The 27,699-nt window shown below is 53.7% G+C and overlaps 6 protein-coding genes across 6 annotated transcripts; 3 read left to right on the forward strand and 3 right to left on the reverse strand.

Annotated features, from left to right (window-relative positions):
* Positions 1–2,012: 2,012 nt before the first annotated feature.
* ColSpa_03850 (uncharacterized protein) lies at positions 2,013–2,312 on the forward strand (the record flags this gene model as incomplete). Its single annotated transcript, XM_049270062.1, has 1 exon — positions 2,013–2,312. One exon carries the CDS (start codon positions 2,013–2,015, stop codon positions 2,310–2,312), a length of 300 nt encoding a protein of 99 aa, XP_049126019.1.
* A 1,267-nt stretch (positions 2,313–3,579) lies between these two features.
* On the reverse strand, positions 3,580–3,866 carry ColSpa_03851 (uncharacterized protein; the record flags this gene model as incomplete). The annotated part of the gene is made up of 2 exons (XM_049270063.1): positions 3,580–3,681; positions 3,777–3,866. The coding sequence occupies 2 exons, from the start codon at positions 3,864–3,866 to the stop codon at positions 3,580–3,582; spliced, it is 192 nt and encodes a 63-aa protein (XP_049126020.1).
* An 8,490-nt stretch (positions 3,867–12,356) lies between these two features.
* On the reverse strand, positions 12,357–12,681 carry ColSpa_03852 (uncharacterized protein; the record flags this gene model as incomplete). Its single annotated transcript, XM_049270064.1, has 2 exons — positions 12,357–12,512; positions 12,616–12,681. 2 exons carry the CDS (start codon positions 12,679–12,681, stop codon positions 12,357–12,359), a joined length of 222 nt encoding a protein of 73 aa, XP_049126021.1.
* Positions 12,682–12,726: 45 nt separating this feature from the next.
* On the forward strand, positions 12,727–13,260 carry ColSpa_03853 (uncharacterized protein; the record flags this gene model as incomplete). The annotated part of the gene is made up of 1 exon (XM_049270065.1): positions 12,727–13,260. The coding sequence occupies one exon, from the start codon at positions 12,727–12,729 to the stop codon at positions 13,258–13,260; it is 534 nt and encodes a 177-aa protein (XP_049126022.1).
* A 7,126-nt stretch (positions 13,261–20,386) lies between these two features.
* ColSpa_03854 (uncharacterized protein) lies at positions 20,387–20,761 on the forward strand (the record flags this gene model as incomplete). The annotated part of the gene is made up of 1 exon (XM_049270066.1): positions 20,387–20,761. One exon carries the CDS (start codon positions 20,387–20,389, stop codon positions 20,759–20,761), a length of 375 nt encoding a protein of 124 aa, XP_049126023.1.
* Positions 20,762–21,627: 866 nt separating this feature from the next.
* Positions 21,628–24,239, reverse strand: ColSpa_03855 (A-factor-processing enzyme; the record flags this gene model as incomplete). The annotated part of the gene is made up of 3 exons (XM_049270067.1): positions 21,628–23,022; positions 23,106–23,933; positions 23,988–24,239. The coding sequence occupies 3 exons, from the start codon at positions 24,237–24,239 to the stop codon at positions 21,628–21,630; spliced, it is 2,475 nt and encodes an 824-aa protein (XP_049126024.1).
* Between the last annotated feature and the right edge of the window lie 3,460 nt (positions 24,240–27,699).

A 27,699-nucleotide genomic window follows, 5' to 3' on the forward strand; every position in this document is an offset into this window, starting at 1 on the left:
GAAGCCGGTTCTGTCCTTCGGTCGAGAGTCTTCCCAGCCATGTAACAAGGTGCTTCCTTGCTCTACCATGTGTTCCATCTGCACAATCCATATCCAGCTCCTGAAGGGGCAGGTCCTGACCTTTCATGGAAGGCGTTTTAGACCATCCGATAACGACTCCAACTGCTCTGCTACACACCCACACAGAGTTTGTTACGCCCTGGCTAATTACCAGTTGAGCAGCGCTGCCGTCAGAGCAACTCAACCAACCAACCGAACCAACTTAGCCAATCAAAATCGCGCATGACCTTCCATCAACCAATCAAATTCAAGACCAAAGTTGGCTGGTTGTTCTGACGGCAGCAACTAAGTTGAGCCTGGCCATCCCCGTAGCTAGGCCAATATGCTGCCCTCTTTCCATGAAAATGAGTCGTATTGCTGTCGTGTGTGTTTTCCAGGCAGCGCTGTATCGACTCTCTTTGAGAACTTTCCGACCCACTCTGGTACTCCGGGGTTCGTCTCTCGTACGCTCTGTATCACGTTCCTAAGCGTGGCTGAGTAAGCCCTGGCTGGCTTCCTCCTCGGTGTTTTTCCTTGTCGGGTACTCTCCTTTGCCGCTGCCTCGGCCTCCTTGATGAGCTTCGACTCTATCCCAGCCGGAAGCCAGAAGAGTGTCACTCAGTTGCCTCTGTTTTCGAGAACACTGATACTGTAGCCTCGTAGATACGACGGATCTCTTTCTGGCTCACCGCTTGATTATGTCAAGGCGCCCAGTGTGCCGAGACCAAGAAGCCGGCCACGACTGCCGACCGGGCCCGTCGGGGTCTGCCTTACCCTGGAAGTTAACGACGAATGATCTGCCAAACCTGGGCCTGTTTTCATCCGGGATCCCTAATCAATCTGACGCACGCGTATCGCGAGCACGTGAGCCTTGTTTTAATTGAGCCTTCTCACGGCCCCGACACTAGGGTCAAGCTTCACCAGTACCGGTAACAACCATGTCACGTCAGCACCGCGTTCCGACACCAAGTCCGGCAGGTGTTCTGTCATGGCCGTGCAGAACGCATTGTGCGACCCAGACGACGATGTAGACATGACCTCGTCGCGCTCCAGTTACCCGCCTACGCAGCCTCACCTTGATGCACTTGACCCTCCCGTCACACATTCCGCTCCCGTTTCGCCAGCGTCGGCTCCGCTGGAAACACCCGCCTTCGTATCTACTCGGTCAACTGGGATCCCATATTAATTGGAGCTAACCTAAGGCAGCTAGCAGCCACCCGGCCCATTAGTCCTGAAATCGAAGGCGGTCAATCGGCCTACAACCATCATCCCTACCTCCAGCAACCTCCACTATTCACCTCTACTACGGTACCCCTTTGAATGCGGGGTAATAGTGGGCAATAGTAGGTACTTGGAGGTCTTGGCAAAAATGGCGTCAAGCAGTACCCGATGGGATATCCTCGTAGTTGCTCTTCCATAGTGAAGCAAGCAAAGCCACATGCCGTAGTATCAAACAGAAGAGTACTATTTTGCTTCAACAGTTCGCAACCCGTGCGGGTATCCCCTGTGATACTAACACTATGATTGGCAATATGTCAGTAAAAACGATTCATTTGTGAGATTTACTGAGATGGTGTCTGTCGGATTGACCGTCGGATACTGGGCTGCTGGCTAAGCCGGATCACTGGGGGAATCCCGGTCTAACTCCGGATACTCTGGCCAATCAGATCGCGGGGTGTTCACCCGCGATCCCACGGTCAAATGCCCATCACCGCCAGCAACCCCTTAGATAGTTAGACAAGCAGAATACACAGTCACCCAGGATACCGTGACTTTTGCCCGCAACCGCACCCAGTTGCAAACCCCATATACGGGTATCCCTGTGATACCAACAGATACGTCATTTATCCCTATTATCACCACCATCCAGACACAAGGTACCCACTGTTAGCAATTGTTAAGACTATAGAGGGCTCCGGCCCACCGCACTATTATTTCTCATCATCAGTCCAAGCGAGCTGAATTCCACGATCATGGCCGTCTCCCTAGATGTAGGGCCAACGATCACCGTCCACGGGGACGCCAGGACTTCTCGACGGTCGGGACGAGTCCGGAAACCGACCGCAAAGGTCAGAGTGGTTGAGCAAGTCAACTACCAAGACAATGCGGAGCTTGAAGACGAGACCAACAAGCTCTCAAACCTCGTCCAGGATCTCCTACGACGGGACGCCGAAAGGGAACAGTTCCTGAAAGCCCGCTTCGCAACGAGAAAGCCTACGACATATATGCCTTCGTTCGAGAAAAGCTCAGTCCTCAGGTTCGAGGAGCCCTGAAGGGGATCGACCATGTCAAGACAGGATTGGCACTCCTACCCGCGTCAGCGGATGGGGCCAAAACCTTGCTAGATAACAGAGAACAGATTGCTGCCCTCCTCCAGGCGCAGGCGGTCGAACAGCGCGATACCTGGATCCGGGCCTATATCGCAAACGTCCCTTACACCAGGCATTGCCTGCTAACGAACACTGAGCTGGAAATCTCGTCCGAGGAGCTACTCGAAGAGATCCAGTTCACGACGAAACTCAAGCCGGAAAAAGCATACTTTTCCAGGAAAGACGAAGTCGAAAAGCTAGGCACGGTGACGGCCTGGTTTACGGCGGAAGTTGTGAAACAATTACCAAGACGCCTCCGTCTGATGGGGGCCAGCGTCTTTGTGAACCTGCAGTTTCCGAAGGAGAAGGGTCCCCCCCAGTGCCACCGCTGCGGTGGCTTTCATAACGAACGAACGTGTACCAGAAGGAAGAGATGCCTTGAATGCAGCTCGTCTTCCCACACAACCGATCAACACCAGGCCCCTTGCGGCGGCACCGAGGGTCACAATGGCTGCGACTGCCCCTTTAAACGCCCATCGTGTAACGGGTCCCATGCCGCCTTCGATGCGACTTGCCCTATCAAACCCAAAGTGGTGAAGGGCGTAGTCCAGAGGTGGAACAAGGCACAGCTACGGGCCATCCGGGCTGAGGGAGAGAGATCGTGTAGAATTGCGACCCAGCAGTCGCATCAACAGTCCCGAGAAGGAGGAGAAGAGATGGACTGCAAACAAGCAAATGAGGGACAGCAGGAGAAGACAGCCCTCTAGAGCCCTGCAGATCATGCAGGCGAACGTGGCCAGACGACCACTCGCACACGAAACGGCACTGAATCTGGCCTACGCAGAACATACTCCTAGTACAAGAGCCATCTATCCGCTCGGAAGAGAGAAGGCTCACAAGATACCACCCGGGCTTCGAGATTTTCACCCCAGTGGACAACTGGGTTGAAGACAGACCCAGGGTGCTCACCTACCTCCGCAGAGGAACGGGACTACGGGGCGTACAAACACGCCCACTATCCAGTCCATCCACAGACCTGCTCTTCCTACAACTCCTGGCAGGAACGCGGGAAGTCCTCACAGTCATCAACGTGTACAACGCCCCTTGTGGCTCGCTGCGGCCCGGTCAAGCGGTTAGGGATATCACAACAGCCTGGCAGCCCGGACACCAGGAACGAGTGCTGGTCGCGGGTGATTTCAACCTCCATCATTGGACCTGGCAACCCGAGGCGTCAAGCTCCTCTGACGCTGATGATCTGGTAGAATGGGCAGAAGCCGCTGGCCTTGCCCTCCTGTCGCCGATAGGTGAAGCCACGCATAAGGGCGGCAACACGCTAGACCTAGCCTGGGCATCCGGCAGCCGCTACGGGGCATCCACCAGCATAGAAACGTCCCTACACACAACGTCAGACCACGAAACACTGCTTACCCGGGTCCCCTTGGCCCTAACCGATTCGCCCGACCCAACTCCGGGGAGGTTCTGGCTTGACACGATGGACGAGAAGCTCTTCCTCGACATCCTTAGACGAAACGTACACCCCATGCGCCATACTGCAAGCAACGCAAGGGATCCACAGGCGTTGGATCGACTAGCACAGCAGCTCACAGATTGCCTTGGAGAAGCGCTTACGGCTTCTACAAGGCGCACGCTTGGCAGAGGACCTGGGAGACCATACTGGGACGAGAACTGCACGCGCAAATACCGAGCCTACACGACCAAGAGAGCGACTGTGGCAAGACTCTGCGCTTTGGGAATAGACTGTCAGTGGGAAAGAAATGAGGAGGACGCTCTTAAGCAGGACTTTCTCCATCAGCTACGGTGCTCCAAGGACACTTACTGGAGAGGAAAGATCGCCGCAGCCTCCACTGGCAAAGACGTATTTGAAATGGTCGGGTGGCATAAAGCCACGGGATCCTTCCAGACCCCACCACTCCGAGATGGGAGCAATCCAGCCGCGGTCATCTCACGACCAAAAGAGAAGCGGGACTTGTTTGCCCGCGTTCTCCTCAGAAGTGCCGCCATCTCCGCGGACATCCCAGCAGAGAGCCCAGGACCTCACCTGGAGGCCAAACTACCTTTCCCACAGGTTACCAAAGATGAGGTACAAACGTCAGTTTTCTCTGCGGGAAACACTACCCCTGGTTCCGATGGGATCACTACGGCCGTTTTGAAGACCGCGTGGCCACTCATCGATGACATTATCCTCTCGCTCTATAGTGGATGCATACGCGAGGGCTGGCATCCCACCTGTTTCAAAGAAGCAATCCTAGTCATTCTGCCTAAGCCGGGCAAGAGAGACAGGGCGCTCCCGCGCTCTTATAGACCAATTGCGCTGTTGTCTGTGCTCGGAAAAGGCTTGGAGAGACTTGTCGCAAGAAGGCTTGCCTGGGTCACAGTCAAGCACCGGGTACTGCACGACCAACAGTTCGGGGCCCTCCCCCTCCGCTCGTGTAGCGACCTCGCCGCTGCCGCCATTCATGATATCGAGTGTGGCTGGCAGAAAGGTCTTGTCACCTCCATGCTCACACTTGACGTGAAAGGGGCCTTCGACGCTGTGCTGCCAGGGAGGCTGATCCGGTGCCTCCGATGCCAAGGATGGCCGGAGAACCTCGTGCAGTGGGTTTCAAGCTTTGTCCTCGGGAGAAGAGCAAGAAAAAGGCTAGACGGGGAGATGGGAGACGTCTTCGACCTCGAGTGTGGGCTACCACAGGGCTCGCCCGTGTCTCCCATCCTCTTCATGCTGTACATCGAACCCCTGTTCAAGCTGAGCACTGCTCGTCCAGGAAGGAGGCGATCTCGATTTGGCTATGCCGACGATATTGATATCCTGGCGAGCTCGACTTCACTAGAGGAAAACTGTGGCCTGCTAGTCAAAGAATGGGAAGAAGCCCTAGAATGGGGCGCGTCGGAGGGAATTACCTTCGACCTCGACAAGTCCGAACTCGTCCACTTCACCAAGAGACGCAGAGATGGAAACCCGCCAATCACCGTCAGATTGCTGGACGGGAGACAGCACACAGTTCAGGCCGTTGACCAAAGGGCCTCCCTGCGATGGCTTGGCGTCCACTTCGACAGAAGACTCACGTTCAAGAATCATGTGAGAGACCTCTGCGCCAGAGGATGCCGAGTAGTTGACGGACTACGGGGGCTAGGGAACACCGTCTGGGGCGCACCGGCGCAACTGCTTTGCCGCGCTATTGCCTCCTGCGTATTACCCATCCAGTACTATGCATCAGAGGCATGGTGGCCTGGCAGGAACCGGACCAAGAATGGACACACCACCTCGAACGGAGTTAACGGTCTACTCAACCAACTTGACATTACGCAAGCCAAGGCTATTAGAGCTGCACTTCCTGTGTATAGAACGACTCCTGTACCGATCCTACAGCGTGAAACTGCCCTGCCCCCGGCAGAGGTGACGCTAGACGCGAAGCTCCACAAAGCCTCCGTAAGGATTCATCGCCTTGACGAACGACACCCCCTCCGAACGAGACTCAGAGACAAGCCAGGACCAGACTCAAGACTGCGGCGAATGGCAAACCTTACCAATAGCAATGCTGAATACATCGACCCGCTAGAACTACCACCTTGGGAGCGCTTAGCTGACTGGCACACAGCCCTGAGCATGGTCGGCTATGAACCTAGGAAGACTAAAGAAGAACTGGCCATCGCCTTTACAGACAGATTGAGAACATTCTCAAAGCGGGATATCGTTGTCTATACTGACGGCTCCCAGATGTTGGACGGTAGCAGAACCGCCGCCGGAGCAGGCTGGGTAGGGTACCAGGCCACACGGGAGATCTTCCGAGGATCAGAGCCGCTCGGCCACCAGACGGAGGTCTTTGACGCAGAAGCGCAAGCCGCTTTTCGGGGCCTACTGGAAGCCATGAGGTCTCCCACGGCCCGGATGGCAGACAACGTTCACATCTGCCTCGATAACCTCGCAGTCGCAGCCAGACTCGTCACCCGGAGTCCAGGAAGCAGCCAGGCTAGGTTTAGGGCCTTTAGTGAGCTCTCCGCCTCATGGGCACAGAGAGGACGGACAAGCTGGACGATGCCTGGCAGGGTACACATTTGGTGGTGCCCTGGACACACGGGAATCGCAGGAAACGAGGAAGCAGACGCTCTTGCCAAGGAGGCCTGCAAACAAATCCCAGAATCACAGCCACAGCCTACATTGGCGCACTTGAAGCGGGAGTCCAGAGCAGCTGATCTCCAGGCTTTCGCTAGGTAGCTACCCAGAAGATCCTGTGGACTTGAGTCAGTAATGCCTCCGTGGCAAAATCGGCCGCATCCATCGTAGTGCTTCAATCAGGTAACCACAAGAGCTGGCAGTTGGGCTCAATCTGACCTGGATCATTCGGTCGCGGGCGCGATCACCCTCGTAGAAGTTTTCCAATTGTTGGGTATACGCGAGTAGATCTACTCCATTATCCATGGCTGATCTATGGCGACGTCTTCAGGTGTAAGGCCAGTCGGTCTCAGTGTGTTATCACTAATTCAATGTGTCGTCGGATGAAACGCCGTCGGTACTGGGTGGACGTTAGAAGCAGGCGGGGTTTTTTAAAGATCGAGTGGAGACTTCGTATTACTCAAGCTCGATAGGCTGAACCAATATTAGGGCTTCTTTCCCCTCTGGAAAATGCCACAACGACAGGGCTGACTGTGGCAGAGCCAGGTACCTGCAGGGTTAGAAAGCCGCGACGACGACAGGATAAACAAGTACCTACGCGTTGTGGTTATGTCAGATTTGACTGGAACATGTATCGTCGTGGCCGCCGGGCGTAATAAATTGTGTGTGTGTGTGTGTGTGTATCGTCGTGCAACGACGGAAAAGCACAACCCGCAGTGACAAACACAAGAAGTAGAGGTTTGCTGTGCGGCGTAGTTTTCAGTGAACGAAGGACTGGCCAGGAGACCTGGAGCAAGGCTTGCTGGTAGGTAGTAGTCGCCGGAACTTGTGAGTTGGTGGCGGTCTCTACTTATTGCCTGGGCGCCCAGAAACACCGCTCAGAAGGCACGAACAGCAACTGGTCTGTATACACACGAGTGTATTGCTGGCACCAAACAGGCAATGAGTCTTGTCTGGGCTGGAGGTGCTCTTCTTGCGCGTGGTCGCTCGGGTGAAGCCCCATGGACATGCACCCAACCAACATTGAAATGGGCTCTGCGGCATGCATCCAGGTGGATACAGAGATAGGTTGACGGTGGGCAGAAGACACGAGAGTCTTGCCGATGAGGGTAGCAAGGATCCCTCGATGAGAAATGCGACTCATCCGGGGAAAGTGGTTGGATAGCCAGCCTGCGGAGCAATGATGGCCTGGGCCGGGATCGTTGTCGGACATCGTCTTCGACCTCCGCGAGGGAAATTTAGCGAGGTCTCCTGTATACCTAACAAGGCAGCAGATCAGTGTAAGAAACGAGGATTACCCCTCGGTGTGGCGCACAGGCCACACGAAAATCTCCTGGGAACCCCGCCCGGTGTTGCCTGGCGATTGCCTCTTCTTGCTCTTCCCTGACGCGGCGCATCGCTTGTTGTGGCTGGCCTTCATGGGTACTCACGCCGTCGCCATCACCTGAAGCTCTGCCGTGAACGGGTTCTGCTCCGTCCTGAGACCGACTGTGCATGACTCCGTTGTCGTAAAGCCGCCTCCCGTGTGTGACCTAGGGAGATGCAGTGCTCTCCCGAAGCCCACGACTCCATTTCTTGCCGAACTAGCTGTCGCGACCTTTGCGGCCCAACCTGTCTTAGTCGCTGCGCTTGCCTTGTCTCCATCGTCTTCAACCACCGTCTGCACTCGGTTTTCCCATGGTGACAGCGAAAACGCGTTGATGGTCTCCAGTCTGTCCAGGGGCAAGTCACGGTAGGCCGCGGCCATCGTCTGGAAAGGCGAGATGTGCCTCTTGAAGGTATTGACTCTGATATGTCGCAGCGGATGATTGTTCGGTAATGTCCGGAGACGCACCCAGAACTTGATCGCTTTCCTTTCGAATTGTTCCTGGGCTGACTGTATGCTTGCTTCTGCTTCGGATGCCCAGAAGAAATACCTGCGGGCTGAGCAGTAAGGAGGGATCAAACATAGTTTGGGGGATCGGTTAGGTGTTCCTGTAGATGCGTTAGCTCTTTAGGCCATTCTCGGGACACTAAAGCCAGGTTCATACTGAGCTTTAGAACCGAGATATTCCTTTGTGAACTTTGATGTGAACCGAACATGAAGCTTATGCGGTCCGCCTTCTGGATCCCTCACTAGGACAATGCTTATGTCCCTGAAACGAAGCCTCAGAATAACTGTTCGGCAAGAGCCAGCCGGAGCAACCAACGGGAAAAAGAGCACGGCAAGGAGGCGTACTTCTCCAAACCCGAACGTCTTTCGTATTGTACTTAGCGATTCTTCGATGTGCTGCTTCAGTTGGTCAATTGTCATAATACGCTTAGCTCGCGCCTGATCGCTTAGGCCGTGCTCCTTGACCAGCCTTCCGATAACCTGATCCCGTCAGCAAAAGCGATTGTGTCGACCCAAAACGCCTACGTACCCTGCGCATGCTGCGACCCAGCTTAGAGGGTATCTTCTCACACGTAGCCCTCTCAAACAAAAGTCTAAAGATCTTGCAGCATGTTCCCAAAGAGCTTTTCTTTAATAATACCGCTCCACTTCCTCCCGTCTTTGCCAACTCTCTGACTGAGGTACCAATCGAAAAAGTTATAGAGAACTTTGATCGAGAGTGTCTCGTAGCAGTTTCGAAGGTCACGGTCGAGGACCTCGCAATATCTGTGGTTCGGGGCATTAGCTAGCAGCAGTTTCAAGGTAAAACCACGTCGTCCTTACAAGCGCCACTGCTCCTCAACGTTGTCTAGTAATGCCATTATCGACAGGCTATTACCTTGACATTCGAATTCGCTTTCGTTCATTTCCTCCACCGCCCTCCGCAAATACTCGTGCGGGCGGAGATTCCCGCCAAACAGCTTGATCTGGTCTGCAACGTCAAGTTCAGCATCCTCGTCGAGGTCTTCGACGTCCGTCGCGTCGGTGTTCGAGCCGTCGTCATCTTCGTTGACGTCAAAGACGTTGTCGTTGGCGTGGAAAGTATTCTCGCTGATATCGTCATCGCTCAGCGAAAAGGAATTGTCGAAGTCGCAGGCATCCGCATGACGCTGGAGGGGTGGCATAAGGATGGAAGAGGCGTCAGATTTGTTGTGGAGGGCAGAAGTCGGCGCGAAAGGTTGAGTGCTACGCCGTGAGCGCTCATTGGAAACAGACGGATGAAAAAGGGTGTAGACAGGACGCATACTTGAAGAGCAGCAGACGCGGCTTATGTACTCGTCGCGGGTGGGCCATTTTGGGAGCAATTGTGGAAGCCAGTATGGGAACCATTAACTATGCACAGCTGCCGTGTGTGGAAGTGCAAGACAAAATAGAAACTAATTAGATGGAGCCAGATGCAGATTCTACGGAAAGGGTCAATGCCAGGACAAGCAAGATCTGTACTCCAAGCCTGAGAATGGCCGACATCAAGAGCCAGAACCAGCTCCTGGCATCTGGCTGCAGCTGTGCGGGACGACAGTGCCTGATTTTGAGTCAGCGGGTCACAATGCCCATTGTTCGGTTCGAAAACCGAACTCCAAGTTACTACATGGCTGACCCGGGAGAGTGGCACCGCCAGAGAAGAGCCGTAGATTGGGCCGGAACTGGATCCCGCGGACAGGTAGACGGAGGCGTAGGACCTCAATACGTGGCTGGAAATATTCACCATCTAGTCAGAATCGGCTCTTTGGTGTATTAACTAGCCCCAATGGTATGAAGACAATCGGAATTGGATGCTGACCTCGCGGACAGTGGACACAGCCAAGCAAGGGCCTTATTGCTTGGCTGGAAAGGCTCCCCCCAAAAGCCGAAACTGGCTCCTAGAAAGAGCTAGTTGTGAGTCCGACGGCCAGGCGATGTGCTGGTGCGGGCAAATTTGTTGTTGCTTGCTGGGATGCCCACTTCTAAAAGCCATAAAAGGCTTTCAGCAGCGCGTAGTTGCACCAGTGCCAAAGGTCGAATTTCGGTCCGCTGTGGAAGTCGCAGGATGAGCAGGCATTGGATCTTGCAGCCAGGGTACAGTATGTGGCAGAGCAACCAGAGTCCTTGTTGTAATAAAGGAAAGTCGAGGTCTAGAAGTTGGCATTCATCGCCGTTGGGACTACTTGCTTCCAGCCGCTTTTGGCTGTTGGGGTAAGGGCTTCCCAGCCACACACCAAGGACCTTACCGACCACACCGTTTCCAATGTCGAAAAAGTTGGATCTGGCTCTTGTTAGGCGCTATTTAGGATGTCCGCAAAATCCATTTCCAGCTCCCTTCAACCGGCTGAGCCTGGATCGAGATTGTCCCCAGCCACACAACGAAGATCGTGCTTGCTGAGTCTGTCTCCTGTTCGTAAGATCCAAATCTAGCTCTTCTGGAAAGCCATTTCTTACTTTTGGATTCCGGCTTTGGGAACTTTGGAAGATGATCTCCCCAGCACGCGACTAGGGTCTTGCCCTGTTGTGTAGAAATTGATGCCGAGGCCTAGAGATCCAGTTCCAACGTCGCCGCAACGATGAGGCAGGTGCCGGTTCTGGCATTTGATGGAGGATGTCCCCAGCCACGTCCCCAGCCACACAACAAGGGTCCTCCTTGTCCCACTACCTACACGCTCCATATCTGACTCTTGCAAGGAACTGATTCCGGCTGGTCTTCCCAGCCACGCAACAAGGAGCTTTCTTCCTCTACTACTTACGGTGACTGCAAAATCCATATCTGGCTCCCCATTGCTATGTTGAAACGTCCGGAACATGCTAAGAGCCTGTTGGGCTCCCAAGATCCCAAGATGGGCCATCCAAGCTACAGTACACAGCGAGCACCTTGCTGTGCCGTGCATGGTCCCCGAAAAGACCCATTTCCCGCTCCTATTAACATAGTGGAAAGTCATAACCTGGAGAACCGGTTTTAGCGCACCTGCGACAATGACGCGGAAATCATTTCTGGCTTTTGGTCGAGAATCTTCCCAGCCATGTAACAAGGAGCTTTCTTGCTCTACCACGTGTTCTATCTGCACAATTTATAACGAGCTCCTGAAGGAGCAGGTTCTGACCTTTCATGGAAGGCGTTCTCCACCGTCCGGCAACGACTCTAATTGCTCTGCTATATTTCCGTATGCAGAATCCATTTACAAATCCCAGTCGTTACATTGGAAATCCGTGACCCAGAAATCGGCTTTTGACGCCGCTACACTTCCACCTTGAGATCCTGTTTTCGTAGGAGTCACTATCCCCAGCCATACAGCGAGCACCTTACTTCACCGTGTACCCTGTCCGCAGGATCCTGTTCCGGCTCCTAGCCTACGTCACTCTAGATCGAGCTCTGAAATCCACTTTGACAGCGATTGTGCACATGGCGAGCAGCAATGAAGCGAGAGAGTCGCCTTTCTTGCTCCCCATTCCTCCAGTTGTGGCGGTGTCCGCCCGCTTCCGCTATGGGCCGAGCCACAGCGCTTGACAACAGTACTAGCGACCCATCAGCCTGGAAGAGACGATTGACGGACGGTGGCCGTGAGAAACGCAAGCGAATCAAACGGCAATCCTGTTACAGTTATGAGCATAAATTTCTTCCTCTTGGAAAGATACATCGATTCTCATACTCCAGGGGTGAGCTACATTGACTCCACATCTTATTTGCAAATAGGCAACCACAGCCAATGAAAGACGTTTGAAACAGACGTAACAGCAGGTTCTGGCTCTCCTAAACATTGAAAGCTTGTGCAAAAGAGGAAGAGATTTATGCTCTGTACTGTAAACCACCGAGGCTGCAATCGTGTGTCGGTCCGTACTCATATTTGCAAAACTGAAACTACTAACGAAATACTGCCACCCGCAGAGACGAGGCATTACCCACTCGAGTTCCTGGATCCGAGGTCGCTGAACAGCCGACTTCGTACGAAACTGAACCTCCCTGCGGTCGACCAGTGACTCACATTCTCCCTCCATCTCAGAATCCGTACTTAAGGCCATCCTCCCAAGCACTGCGAGCATCTGGGGTCCATATGGTCGCGTTGCCGCGGGAAAGGGCGCGTCGATCCTCGTCCTCTTGGATGAGCAAGTCCTCGGCCCGACGGCTGAGTAGAGGGTACAGCGAGTCGCATTCCTACATGGCGCGGGGAGGAGCGAGACACAGAGTGTTGGCGGTCTACAAGGGAGAATGATCTTGGTGACTGGGTGAAAAGGCGCGGCGAAGGGATACCACCCACCTCAGTGTCATTGGGGTCGAGATTTCGACAGTGGTCCCCAAGAGTGTAGCCGGCCGACGTTCGCATGATGGCATCAAGGTCGGTCTTGCCATTGCGGAACTGGCAAAGAAGATGGGCCCTGAGGATTATATCGCCATCTTCCGCGGGCCACCAGAGGCGAACCTTGACTTGACGTTGGCTGGCAACTGGAAATCCTTGAAACAGTTCGACACCCCGTCGTTCCCGGGAACATCGCGGAGAGAGCGGAGGTGTGCGGCGCAGCCATCGACGAGCGTGTCGATGACCAGAGAGGGGGTTGTAGGCTTTGTCGGGAGTGGTCCCGGCGCAGTCGACCTCGGCGAAGATAACGCGACAGGCGACTGCGTCGAACGAGCCGCCGGCGAAGTCGTCCTACGCGGGGCTGGCAGCGTCGTCCACGTCGGATTCCGCCATGCTAGGCTAGCGGAGAGAAAAGTCAGCGTGGAAACGAGGCAGGCGATAGACGTCGCAGATGTATTACTTATTGAGCCGCCGGGGAAGAAGTGCGGTCTCGTCCGTTGCGTTGATCTTCTGCGGTGGGAAAAGCTGCTGCGATGGCGGGCGTTTGGCGGAGATGATCGCCAGGGACGAAAGAAGAAGGACCCGCTGCGAACGGGCATTGATTAAAATCCCTGCCTGTGTTTATCTAATAACGAACCAAGTGCCTCTTCACGTTGTGTCGCACCTTCTTCATCCCACCTGCTGCCTGCCTGCCGATTCTCCACTCCTATTTCACCTCACTCACACTTTCCAGCTATCCTGCCTAGGCCTAAATACCTTTTTCGTCTCACTCTTTGGCCTCATTTCCAACAACAACAACAACAACAACAACAACACTTCGGCGTTGGTCGCCCTTGATCAACCATGGATGCCTCCGACTCTCCATCTAGCCCTCCAGGCTCACCAGCATCAGCGGGTTAGTCGGCATCATTTGCGCTGTTCCGTTCGTTTCGATTTATGTCAATTGCAGACTGTCGAGATCCTCTTGAGTGCTCTGCGGATTAGAAGCCTGCGAAGCCGAGTAAGAGAGCGCGGCGGTTATCCTCAACAACCGCCCCCCCCCCCCCCCCCCCCCCCCGGAAGGAAGCTCCGAGGCTAACAATGCCACCGCGTGCTCGTCCCCGAATGCCGCCTCTAGCGAACTGGCCCTCCGAACCGATCCTCGACTGCCGCGAACCGCCGTCAACCTTGACCCGTCCCCCGCCGTAGTTTCGGCCTCCGCATTCAACCACACCCTCTCGGCGCGATGCAAAATCCAACGAGGCGGGTAGGTCGTCGACGAGGACCTGATGCAAGGATTATTTGTGACCGGCGCCCGCCGCGCTCCATGTCCGAGCTGGGACAGACGGCATGCGTGCGACTACAGCTGGGATTGTCTTCGGGCAAAACTGGCATCCAGCCGAGTACACTTCGACAACGAGAACGAGGCTGTGTACCTACGTCTCGAGTTCGATGGCCAGCCTCCCCACCGACCGTCCACGCCGATCAAGCACGACGGGCAGTTCAGAATCGTTCTAGACCAGGTGCTGTCTTTCTGCCAAGACTGGATCGCCAACGCGGCCGACGCCCGCGAGGTTACTCTTTACTGGGACATTCGCTCGCGCTATGATAATCCGTCCGAGACCGCCTCCTCGGAGCAGCAAGACGTAGACGACGCTCTCCCGGACGCGGGCCACGACTCGAAAGCTCCTGGGCGGCGACAAGGACGATATCGACGACAAAGACGATTCCAACGACAACGATAACGATGTTATCTTTGTCAGCGCCGGTCCCGTGGAACACGCTGCGGATGTTGACCTACTCATAAACTCACCGGATGACGCCGCCGGCTGGCGCAGGACGTGCCACTTCTTCGATCATGACGAACGCCACATGACCATGGATCCGGAGCACCGCCGCCAGCTTCCCGGCACGAAGCGAAAACTGCGACCGCATCAGCTCGACGACATCCGGCGTGTGATCGAGCGAGCAGGTCGCCACGGACAGACACCTCGGCGCCCTGCTTGCGCATCCCATGGGCGTTGGGAAAACCATCACCTACCTACCAGCTTGTTTTTTGGTCATCCGATCATGGAAAAGACGGAGGTTGTTACGGAGCGGGTCGAATGCCCGATCGACCCCGAGTTCCGGGACGCTATGAATAGCCTCGTCGCCAAGGTGGGCAGCGCGGTTGTGCAGAAGCTCCAGGCCGCCCGGGCAGCAGACGGCGACGGCAGCGGCGGCGGCGGCGATGACGTAGCGCCGCGTCGATCGAAGGGCAAGCAGAAAACGACGTCGCGCGCCGACGGCGACATGGCCATCATCAGCAAGAGCCAGGAGGTGCGCCAGCTGGACCTCGCCACTCACCTGCCCGGCCTTCTGCGGACGTGGAAGACGACGCAGATCGAGACTCGCTGGACGGACATCGTCGATGTGATCGGATACGGCAAGGGCGTGGCTATCCCGCCGACGTACCTCGACGAGGCGCGCGTGCCTCCTGACATCTGGCACAGCCTGAACGACATCCTTGCCGACTGCAGCCGGATGGCGAACCTGCTCAACATCTGCATGAAAGCTTTCAACGATTGCCAGGTATATCCCGATGATGCCGAGTGCAGGCCCGGATTCGGCGGTCCCAAGAACGTTGTCAACTTCACCAAGTGGCCTGTTCTGGCCTGTTTGGTCCAGCTGTGGTTCGAGACGAGGGGAGACGAGAGATTCTGCACAGCCCTCGTGCACAATGGCGTGTCGGGAGAAGAACGCCAGAAGATCATCGACTGGTTCCGGGAGTTCAACGAGCCACGCCCCGGGGCCAGCGGCGAGTACGAGCCTAAGCGGCGCACAAAGTTGTTCATCACCACATACGCGGTCAGCGGCACCGGCCTCGACGCGCTCAAGGTGGCCAACCACTGTGTCCACTTTGGCGTGATGAAGAACGTCAACGAGGAGAGGCAGGCGACTGGCCGGGTCGACCGACAGGGCCAACTCCTCACGAGCTTCGTGTACTATTTACAGTCGATGGCCGAGCCTCTCGATCGGCTGACAGCGGGTATGAGAGATATGAGGAGCGCGCTTTACGGGGAGGGGGGACTGTTGGAGGAGGTCGTCAGGCTGCTCCAGCCGCAGTGTCAGGCGGTCCACACAGGATCGCAGTAAAAATGATGTTGCGGGCATGCTTAGTAGGTAGTTGCTTGAGATGGTTGGTTTAATCAATAATATGTAGAGTTGTCACGTTCTATCCCTTAATCTAACATGGTGTGCTCTGGTCCATCTAACCATTGACTCAGCGATCTCAGTCCCACAGTTCTTTTAATGCATCCGCATGGCTCGATCCATTCATCCTCAGAACAAAGTACTTGTTCAAGACAAAATGTGATTCGTCGGATTCAATCTGGAACTTTTCTGTAAGAAGTTGCAAGTATTTTGAGTGGTCGCACTTCACCTCCTTCATAGCGTCCCTGAGAGAGGGGATCAAGACGGGGTGTTCTAGACCTCCAGGCATGCATCCCACAAAGCCATAGGAGTCGCTCTTGACCGCATCAGCCCCCTCGGGATTCAACTGCTTTGACGGTTGAAGTCGACAGTAGCTTATAATAGCCAGCATAATGCCAACGAGCGCCGGTGCTGACTGACGGATGTTCGCCGCGGCTCGAAGCTCTGCGAACACCGTTTTGCCATTCCCAGACTCTGTCCATTGCCCTAACCCCGGTTGATTGAAGCCATGTGTTTGGCACCAAATCAGGAAGTAACAAGTGTTCTCATTCGTGTGCGAGAACAGATTTATTCCTTGGACTTCGCCAATAAATTCGCAGAGTTTACTAGCTTCCTCCGGGCTCAGTAGCATTGTTAACGCCCTTGGGATCGTTGCCTAGACATCTCCGTCAGCCTCTTTCACGTCTCAAGCGTCAGTGTAGCTTACTAGGCTCTTGCTCGGCAGCAGCATAGAAAGCGACTGGATTTCATGGAACATGTCGCGGTAGCACTTTAGAGTGGCAAGCCATTGGTTCGCCTCTAAACCTGACGCGAACGCAAGGACGTCCAACCGATGGTGAGTGCCCTTTCGAACATCTGGAGAAAAAAGGTTAATGGCAAAGTCGTAGAGCTGGATGTTGTTGGCCAAATTAGTTTTCCAATCACTATCTTGACAGGATACGTCGATGAATTGAGCGCAAAGCCGGAGATTATCTGCAAAGCTGCGAGATCTATCGAGGTCTTTGTGGTGTTTGATTTGGGTCGAACCAGATACGCCGGCGGAGAGCTCATATATGCACCGAAGAATCGATATGAGATGGAGCTCTTCTTTGTTGTTCTCCGGTGAATGCGTTGATTCCATCCACTTAGTTTCCAGAATTTGCATCAATGTCGCCTCGTTGAATTGCCCCGCGCGGGAGGATTTCGGGTCCAGCAGGCGTCCACAGAAGGCCAATAACGCACTGAAGGCTTCTGATATACCAGGACTCGCATGCTATCGCTGTCAACAAACAACTCACTCATTGACGAATCTGGGGTCGTCACCTTCACGTCACAGTGAAGGGCTGCCCACTTCAGCCGTGTCTCGAGCATCGACCAAGTCTTCTCCACTGTACGACGGTGACCTTCTTGAGTGAAACCAAAATAGTCGTATCTTGATGGTCTGCCATTTTGGCGAATGATCTCGGATATGGCCGTTCGAGACCAGTGGTTTATGGTCTCTTCGCGATCAGCCAGAGTGTTTTCGTAGAGTGCTAACACCAGATACCGGTGATGGGGCGAGTTCATCAGACCGAGGGCAGTCAGCAAGTTTAGGATGCTTGTCCAGGCGTCAGCAACCTCATAAAACCTGCCATCTTGGCTGGTGGTGCTACTGATGCAAAAGCGACGCCTCTCTGAGACTGTTGTTGGAAGGGCATCCGGATGCTTGTAGGTGATGACGAGGTAGTGTGAAAAGGGCATTGCAGACTTCCAGAGAGGCTTCGACTGGTATGATGAGAACGAAACCACATCACGAATAGTTGGGTGGAACAAAGGAGTTTGAGTAACAAAATGATGCTTGTTGCGATGGATAAGAGCGTGGTTTCTCACATTACCTTGTCTCTTGGCTTTCCAACAAACCTGACTTGTTGCAGTAGAACAGCGAAGCTGCCGCCCTCCAACAGAAGCACGCACGGACAGGTGTGCATATGTAGACAGGGATGAAAACACCCAAGCACCAGATTGAAGCAGACTGGGTCAAGCCAGAGAATTCGAGCAGCCTCATAGCCGCTGTCAGCATGGCTGGCGGTCGCCCAAGGTGAACTCGTGCAGGTGGTACTCCTCTGCACCTTGGTGTACTGGATGGTCGCGTCGAACTTGCATTTTGCCATTGATTGGCCATGTTGTCGCCAGTGGCGGAGGGGTAGTAGGTTGATGTTTGCTCCAACATGGCTGGTTCCTTTCCCGGGAGTCCATTGATGTCCATGAATCCATGAGGGACATACGACGAACCTTGCTGTGGTATCCGCCTGCAAGGGCAGACTTCTCTTGAAGGAAATAGCTCTGCAGTCATTTCTTGCAATAAATGCACACCTCACCGTATTGGAGGGCGACGCAGAACACCTCTCGGTGTGCCTGTATCCACTCATCTGGCATCTGCGTACCCAGTGCCAATACCTAGCTGGCGCAGAGCTCGTATGGCAGCCCATGTCCCGGAACGCGGGTAGGAGCCGGCTGCTGGTTGACGAGGTGGATACCCCCATGGCAAACCAGCACTGCGGTGGGCGACGTACATTGTACTTGCGTGCACACAGGCGAATGGGCAGGCTGGGGTTCAAATGCAATATTGGCCTCCATGTAGTACAGCGGGCCAGGCACGGCTTATTCCCGGCCCTTGCTGTTGGACCAGCGGGTGCCTTTGCCACTGGAAAGGAGCAGGAGGTCCAACATGCGCTGGAGGGCGCCATTAGACCTGGAAAAAGCATCAGTTTGCTCTCATTGTGTCCTATTGATGGACCCGCGCTCGCCCTCTGCCGCGACTTGCAATTGAGGTTGGATGGTTGGAGTGAGAGAGGAAGTGACACTGTGTCATTCTGAAGAGGCTGATTACTGAACGGTCGCGACAGCGGCGACGGTGAGGTCCGCCCAGGAGGTGATGTACTTCTGGCGAGGAGCGTGCATTACCGCGGGACGTCGCGCGAGCAAAGTGGTGTACGGTATGGCCGGCCCCTGCGGTCCCGTAGCCGGACGGGGACAGTCCCGCCGGGTGAACATACACAGGGCAGCATCATTCCAGGGAAGTTAGCACGGCCCCGGCCGTTCTCGTCTTGTCCTGGTTGCTGGACGAAGCAACAAATTGCGCTTCTTGATGCGAACTTCAAACCCCTGCCTCGTTTTGACGGATGGCCACCTGATGCAGGGAATCTCCTTTGCATACTTGGATGACTGCTCTGCGCTGAAGCCTCACAAAACTCACAGCTTAGCATTGTCACCATCAACGCCTAAACTCCTGACTCTCGACGTAAGCTCATTACGATATCTACTGTCATCAAACCTATCACCACGCCGGTGGCCAGAGGCCGTAACCCGGACGGCTTCCGCGGCCGCAGCCTGGTTCATCTTACGCTGCGTTTCCTACAACGGACAGGAGCATCCATTGTGATCTGGTTGGAAACTTCCCGCACACATGAAGGGAGGTCGAGCCTCGCTCGCCTGCATCCTTGAACGCCCCCTTTCGCCGTCCAATAAAGAACGCCGCACCCGCAACCCCTCCTCTGTTAAGCAACACCGCCTTCTGTCTCCCTACGCACACCTCACTCACAACTCGACTACATCAACGGTCGCTTCCTCCGGTTCCTGAACATGAGCTACCGCCCGACTTGTGGCCAAGTAAGCAACGCCACTGAGGCTGCTGCCATGTTAAATGATCGATTAGATCCTACAGCAGAAGCGGAACAGGCGAGGTACCATTGATTTTCTACAATGGTAGTAAGTGCACCAATATGGTAGGTCGATTCGATATGTTAAGTCTACTGTGCTGCCTGGGAATTGCGAGTACCCGCCAGGTGCGCGGCGATTCCGATATCCTGGCACGGCTTTCTCAGAATCCGTGGTCTTTGTTTTTCACCCGATCAATCTCTGTTTCATGTCGAAGTAGATATTCTCACGAAACTACAAAACATTCATATTTTCAAAGCCCAAGCACCCCAGTGAGTCTTGCCTGCTGATTAGAGTGCTTGTCATAAACCCATATCGTTTTTAGAACCGGGGGTTTCTGTTCCGTCAAACCCACCGCGTTCGCGGCCCATAGTGATTATTGCTCCCCTTCGTTGCAGGTGTTGCGCTGCGAGCGGCGCATCCGGTCCGGGTGGGTCGTCACTGAACGGTTCCGGCTGCTCGGCTCCGGTTGGCCCGTGCTCTAGAACGTCCTTTGCACGCAGAGTCTGAAATGTACCGTAAAATGAACTGTTGGGATCGAGGAGAATAATCCTGGTATCTTTACGCGGGAGACCTTTTACTGTATCTAGATATCAGCTTATCTTCATCTTTTGTCGTTGCTGTTGAGGGCCAGTTGGGTGTTTTGCGAAAAGGGCGTTACCGAGACGCGTGGCGCGGTACTAGTGGACCCACCTTCGGCGCGTCCGACTCGGGGGAGGCCAGCGGAACGGAGCGGCCACTACGACGGATACGTGAACCGACGACCAAAGCCCTACTATTCAAAGGAAACCGAGAGATTGCCGACGATGGAAACCCAGAACCTAACGATCTGGCAGGAAACGGTGTGCGGAGGGCGACCACCGGGGACGCGTCAGCCGCCAAAGGAATGACCAAGGCGGCCGAAGACGACGACAGAACACTGCTGGCCATGGGAAAGCAGATGAAGGAGCTTCACACATCCCTCCAGGTGGTTTTCAATGCATGGAAGAAATCGGAACTGCGCAACAAGGATATCCGGGGCGAGCTTCAGCAAGCCACAACGGAGCTGGGGACGGCGAACGAGGAACTGCGGTCAATCAAGGATGAGCCGCCGACGGTCCGCGGCGACCTGCAGGCTTTGAAGCAGCAGGTTGAATACGATAACACGGAGACGAGCGAAAAGCTCGAGGTCTTGACAACTCTGGTTTCGGCGCGAAGCGGCCCCAGTCCATCCTATGCCGCCGTCGCTCGATGCGGCCATGCTTGTGAGAAGGCCTGGTAGATGCTTAAGATGATTAGTTGAATCAAGAATGAAAGCGGATAATTGCCATGTCCTGTTACCTATCTAGCATGACGATCTGGACCATGTGCTTTCATTCTCGCCCCCGCTTTTTTCTAAACGCCTGCCTTCCCTCTACGTCGATGCTAAACACAAAAGGGGACTCAATAAGACACGGTCATTCTATGAGAAACAGATCCTATCAATCTCTATATACTTGCCCTCATTGCGTCGAGTGACTCTCAGGCCATCTTGACTCAACTATCTCAACACAGTCTTCCGAACCCACTCAATTAGCCTTGCCGCGTTTCAACTCTCTCGACACGCCGCGTTATTTTTCGGTAGCGCTGCTCGGAAATTCTCAATGCTCGTAATACAAATGGCCTTTGGAGCTCCGCTCTCACTCTCGTCTCCATCCACGCGTCCCTCGGCTGTGGCTCCCTGATTGAGCGACGGGGCCTGCGCGCGCAGATACACCGCGAGTTTGGCTCGTGTAACTGAGCCTGGCTTGATGTATTCATTGTAGAATGCAATCATGTCGGCCATCGTGAGATTATTTGTTTTTTCTGCGTCTTGCGGGTCTTCAACTCAAGTCAGTAACTGTAATCGCCTGATATCTTTGGTTGCTTACCTCGCTCAAAATCGCAGTAGCCAGTAACAATCTGATTCCAGTGTCTTTTGCTCTCTTCGTCAAGGTTCTTTGGCTTTTCGACCAGTTTGTTAATTACGCTGCGCTTATGAGTCTCAAAATCCTCGTCAGGCATCGACAACAGTTTATTTCCAAACGAGGTTAGGAAGGCGTCAATTCTGGACTCGAGATACTCAGGCGCCCGTTGACTCTGAATGATCAAGCTAAAGACGCAAGTAGTCTAGAAGTGTTTGGTTTTGCTTTCGACAAAATAGCCTAAATTCTCCTCGGTTCGAAGTTGATGAAAGGCTGGCTCGCGGGACAATTGATCAAACAACATAGTCTTCGTGCGAATTAGGGGGTTGCCTTTATCCCCAATGTAAAGACAGTACTCAACGCATTGATTCTCGTTTTTGGGGTCCTTGAGAACCTTCTCGTAGACATAATTCGATCCAGGGGGGAAGATTAGTGAGCGGACGACAGGCCTCTTAGATGGTGGTAACGTGCGAGGCTGTAAGATGGTGGTTGTCATGTCGGTCATTTCCCGGACTTCCGCCTGACAAAGATTGCCGATGCAGTAGGACTGGATGTGCAGCTCCTGAAAAATCCGCTCCTTGAATTTCTGTACACTCTGGAGAGTGATCTTTGGCAGCTCAGCCAACCGCTCTCCCGTAGTGTATTCGCGTTCTGAACAGAGCCTGGCTACCTCAGATGACACTTGTGCACACGGCGCTTGAAGTTCCCAGTTGTTATAGAATTCTTCGATGCGCTCCCGAATGACATTGTATCTTTTTTCCTGTATCTCGAGATCACGCATCACGATCAGAATCTTTTCCAGGAAGACAGCCAGCTTGTCGTTGTATCCGAAGACATTTAGCTGGACCCCGCAACCATCAAACCAGATTTTGTACCGCAAACCAACAAGCTGGGCATAGGAATATTCTGGGGCAAGCGCATCTGAAACAAGACAGGTGAAGAATAAGGTCTCGACAGCATTCTTGGCGGTCGCATAGACAACAGGGGTTTGGAAACTCATGTAAAAGGATGCCTTGGGGGTCAGAAACCTGTCATCCTTCTGGAACCACGTCTGTGTTAAGTCATCGTTGCGTATCATAGCCGGCTCCAGAGTTGGCTCCTTGGCATCCGTCTTCCCAATTTCGAGCATCGAAGGAAGGTATTCGTTCCTATGGGGAAGATGAAGATCGGAAGGTCGGTCGGAGGCTGTGCTTGAGGCGGCCTTCTCCAATTCCTCCATGAAGTCGCGGGGGATGTTTTGCAGGCTGTGCTTGGTGCCGTACCATTCTTCGGTGCGATCACAGTCTTGGAAGGTCTGTGAGACGATTGTCAGACGAAAGTTATCAGGTCTCAAGCATGCCAGAGCCTCTGTGATCAAAGAAGGATCGAACTTCCTCAACCGACTATTTCCACTGAGTAGCCACTCCCGCGGGAGAGGCTTCTGCATGCGAATACTGGTTTCATATGTGAACAGAATTTCGCGAATCTTCTCCTTGTGGTTGAAATTGTGGTCCGCCATGATCTGTAGCTCATCGAAGATCCATTTCAGAGGTGCTCCTTCCTTAAGGAGTGACACGTACTGGAAGAATATCTTGACGATCTCTTTGTAGTTTTTCAACCCCTACATTCTGAGTAAGCATTTGAGAAAAGATTCGAACAGCGTAGTAGCGATCTCACCTCTTCTGTTAAATGAAACTGACACACGAAGATGTCACCGGATCCGGAACCAATAGTTGTGAAAGAGGTGCCCAAATGATTAACCCAACCCTTCGCCCTGGTGAAAGACAGGATGCTGCCCGGAGCCTCGTGACCTACAAGGTGGCTGACGTATCGCCCAGGCTGGCACTCAAACAACGCTTCTTGATCGAGAAACGGAATGGTGATCCTCAGCAGTCTTACATCCATGACAGGATGGATACAAATCTGGGTGCCAAGATCGTCCTTGCGCAAGGGCTTTTCATCCTTCCAGCGGTTTGGCACCAGGTTATTGTTAGGAACACTGGAGAAGAACTCGGCGACCCATCCTTGAAGTACGTCCAGCGACTCTCGGCCAAGCACAACCAGCTTCATGCGGTTCGCCGAGTAGTGGTTCTGGTAGAACTTCGTGATCCTATCCCGAACATCATGCCCCTTGGATTCCGGTCGGGTTTTGAGACTCTCGAGGTTACCGGTAGAGAATTGATGATAGGGGTGCTTGGGGTTGGAATGCGACTTTTCCACCTGAGTAATTCGATAATTGTCGTTCTGCAGGTTCCGCTTGTACTCTGAGTGCACAACATTCAATTCACTATCCAGGCTCGATCCAAGCAATAGTGGCGCAACGAAACAATTGGCGAATCGGTCCAATCCTCCTTCCAAGGCAGATGGATTCAAATCTGACGGTTCGTGGCCGTTGGCGGGCTGGGCGGAGACGCTGAAATAGTATGTGGTCGATTTCAATGTCGTTTCTGCGTCGCGTTGCCCAGAGTTATTTTGTATGTATTCTGGATATTCGTTTGCTCCGCGGAACTTCTCGGAGCCCATCTGTATGAACTGTGCAATGGTACGTGAGCGAGAGGGAGCCATTAGCAGGGCTAGGTATCGTACATGTTCCAAGGCATGCGCCGTCCCGGGCAGATCCTCATCATTGTTGAGGCTGCCAACCTTCACAGTCAGGGCCGCGCTAGCTTTGTCGGCCTCTGGATCGTGGACCAACAGCGCTTCGAGCCCATTAGGCAGTTGGACCACGAGGTAGGTGCATTTGTCTTGAAGGGGTGCCTCGAGCTGGTCGGTTACGAACTGAACAGGTGAAGAACCACCCACGCCTGTCGCGGAAAGATCTGTGCTTGTCTCGGTCATGTTTACGAGGAAAACAACGAATAGTGGGACGGTTGTGGTAATGATACGAACGAGAAATCCAGAGTCAGTGAAAAAACAATTTGGAGTTATCGACAGATACGACGACGACTATTCCAAGGATACATTGCATTTATATTGCGGTGCAAAACACGGGTGTTCCGGACTTCGCTTTCCAACTGCGTCGGGGGGTGGCGGTTCGCTGGGACTCAACCACATGACGTGGCCGATTCAGTTACCGTATTCGCTTTGGAGCAGAAGGGTCATTTGGCCAACTTGTTATCGGTAAGGTAAGGAGGTGTCCTGGAACAGTCTTCGACTGGCGAAGACAAGTTTGCAAGGGTCGGGTTTTCTCCACGAAGTCGCTTCTCAACTTCATTGCACGCAGCAATTCCACACCTCGGCGTGCTGATACTACAGAACACCTCGGTGTGTATGTATCCACACTCTGGCATCTGCCGTGCACCAAGAAGCGTGCGCAGAGCTCGTGTAGCCGCCGATGCACCGCGAAGCGGATGGGAGCCCGACTGCTGCGCCGATAGGGGGATAACGCCGTGGTCAGCCAGCCCTGCAGTGGGCGGCGTATACTGTACTTTGGTGCACACGGGCGAATGACCAAATTCAGCAGGCTTGGGTCCAAATGCAAGATTAGCCTCTGTGGATTACAACAAGCCAGGAACCGCTTTTTCCAGCCTCTTGCTGTTGGTGCAGCGGCCACTGGAGTCATCCAGCCTTCACAATCGTAAGGAAAACATATCTATAAGACTTTGTCGAGACTCCCTCTGGAGCAGCTAGAATCCGAGAAGTAAACCAGCACGGATCCACAGTTAGTCTGATCGATTTCCATTCACAAAGGCTCCATCCTTCGCCACCAACATCGTTTCCGGCGGTTTCGATCCTGTGATGGCTGTATGATTACCTGTAAGCTTGAGGCTGGGGATATAGGAATGGTAATAGCACTGACGTTTCCTTATAGGAGATACTGTCGACCAGAAGAGACAAGAGAGCGAGGCTTGGAATCACAAGCCAAGAGATCCAGCGTAATGTGCAAGCAGGTCGATAAAAAGTTCGAATGTGGCCACACTGGGTTCCACAATATCGAGTGGTGTTCCGAGCAAGGCAAAGGATGCAAGGGACCAGGCTCTGAGCACGAAAAAATCACCGGCGACGGCGAATGCACTGATTGCAAGAGTCGAGCGACCGATCCAAACCCTCACTGTTAACCCGCTATTCTGATAAGCACGGTGTTATTGTTTCTAGGTCCTATCAGTCAAGGAGGAAGTCATGGTGTTCGGCATCTAACCTAGAAGCTATAATCGATGTTTCAAGCAAAATAGTCTATAGCTGAAAACAAGTAATGTGTTCCAAGCACCTCTCCTATTCATTGCCTAGGTCTTTGCGAGAGCTGTCCATTGAATGTATTGGGCTCCCACCTTTAAAGCGTGTTATCTTATTCATATGCTCTTCTCTTCTGCGTTAGCGTGCAACAATGTCTCTTTTAGCCTGAACACCATAAGAATTTAGATTATGAATCGAAGGGCGTTGGTCGGAAGGGGTCGAGCGAGGTCCTCAGCCAATACGGGCTTGATCGGACTGCCCGGAGATCGAACTGGATAGCTGGGGGCAGTCGTGGACGTCGGATCGTGAGCATCGGAGCGCTGTCTTACGGCAAGCGCCGAGTGAGCTTGTCTCTTGCGTGGCGAAGGTGCACGATCGGTGTCGATGTTGGTGGTCTGACGACTGATGTCTCGGTCGGGTTTGTTGAACTGGTGCTGCCTAACAGTTCCGGCTGCTTTTTGACGACCATCAAGCTCCTGTGCTCGAGTACGAAACCTGACGAAGTCCTCTTCATTCAGGCCAAGGATACCTTCAAGCATAGATACTGCCACTCCTTGTCTATGAAACGCCTGGTCTCCCACGCTTGTATCATTATCAACATCCAAAGGGCTATCGTAAGGAATATCGTGAAAACGGTAAGGTACTCGGGCATGCGACGTTGGCGATCGTTAAACGGGTCCTTCAAGGAACAGGCCTCCTTGAGCTGTCGAAAGATATGAGCCACGGCACGAGAGGCTGCAAGACGTTCGCCAAACAGTAAGTAGAAGACGCCCGGCGCGATTAGTCATGTATTGGCGATGCTGGAGAGACGCTTGCGCTGGTCGTGAGAGGCGTCGTTAATCTGCTGATGGAACTGGATCTCGGCGCAGTTATTGAGGATCTTGCGAGAGACGTTCGTGAGCGTCCTCGAGGGGTCCAAGTTGCGCCCAAACCACCGAGGTTGACCAGGCGTTATTGGGGCGGGGTAAACCCGAGAACTAATGGGATGATGGGTTATTTCAACTACAGGAAGTCCGCTTCTCCATACCCACGAATAATGGCCGAACTCTGTTCCTCCTGAACAAAATGCTTGATGTCAGACCGATTGAGCTGAGGCTAAAAGACCGACTACGTATAATTTTACAAGACGCTTCGCTTTTCCTTGGAATAAAGACTGCGCCGCCCCATCTGTGTGGCTCTACGGGATCCGGCGGTAGATATTGTCGGATGATATTCTACATAGACTGTCGCTATTCTCATTAGATGACACTCTCTGATATGATTGGCGATATGACTTCGGAATTTGATACAGTATTCGGCAAAAGGTCCAAAAATGGAGGGAAAGAATGTGCTACTCTGGACGGATAGTCTCAAAGACAACAAACAACATATTCTCGCTTTTGTAATCTTTTTACTTCCATTGCCGGATACTATAGCAGATTTTTGTCAATTGTTTCCAATGCGTGTAGTGTCCGAATTACACGTGGAAACCTACTGTAGTGATAAAGATGGAGGTTGGAAGCAACATGAGAAAAAGAAGAACGATATGAGCAAAATTGACACCAGGACCATGGCACCCCGTCGCCAACGGCCCGGCCACATTCAACCAAGGCAAAGGGGACTCTGCATTGGACGTTCGGCCGCGCCGTTTGAGCTGCCGCTCAATAGTCACCAGCATACCTGTTCCATTGCACTCCTATACCTCCATACGCTGACGAAAGAACAATGAAGCGTCAGACACCTCTGAGCGACGCCAAATTACCCGTACTGGTAGTTCGCAGTAATTGGCGCCGCGCTTTGTCGGTGAAGCGCGGGGGTTGCGCTGTGAACAACGCTTCAGGTCCGGGCGGTTCGGCACTGAAAGATTCCGGCGGCTCGACTCCGGGTGGTCCGTGCTGTGCGTATTGTGGAGCATGAGTCTGAATTGTACCATACGTTGTAGATCGTCCAGCACTGTCACAATGCTTTCCACTCTCTCGAAATCGTATCGGATGGTCGGCTGCTGCATTGCTTGAGCTTTGCGGCCAAACACACGACTTACAGCTTGCTCTCATCAAAGCCGCCAAGATGACCATTAGCCCCGAGGCTTTGTGCGCAAACTTGACAGCCCATCCAGGATGGCGCTCCGTGTTTTGAAAGCCCGGCG

Source organism: Colletotrichum spaethianum (assembly GCF_022836535.1).
Source record: "Colletotrichum spaethianum MAFF 239500 DNA, contig07, whole genome shotgun sequence".
Taxonomy (NCBI): domain Eukaryota; kingdom Fungi; phylum Ascomycota; class Sordariomycetes; order Glomerellales; family Glomerellaceae; genus Colletotrichum; species Colletotrichum spaethianum.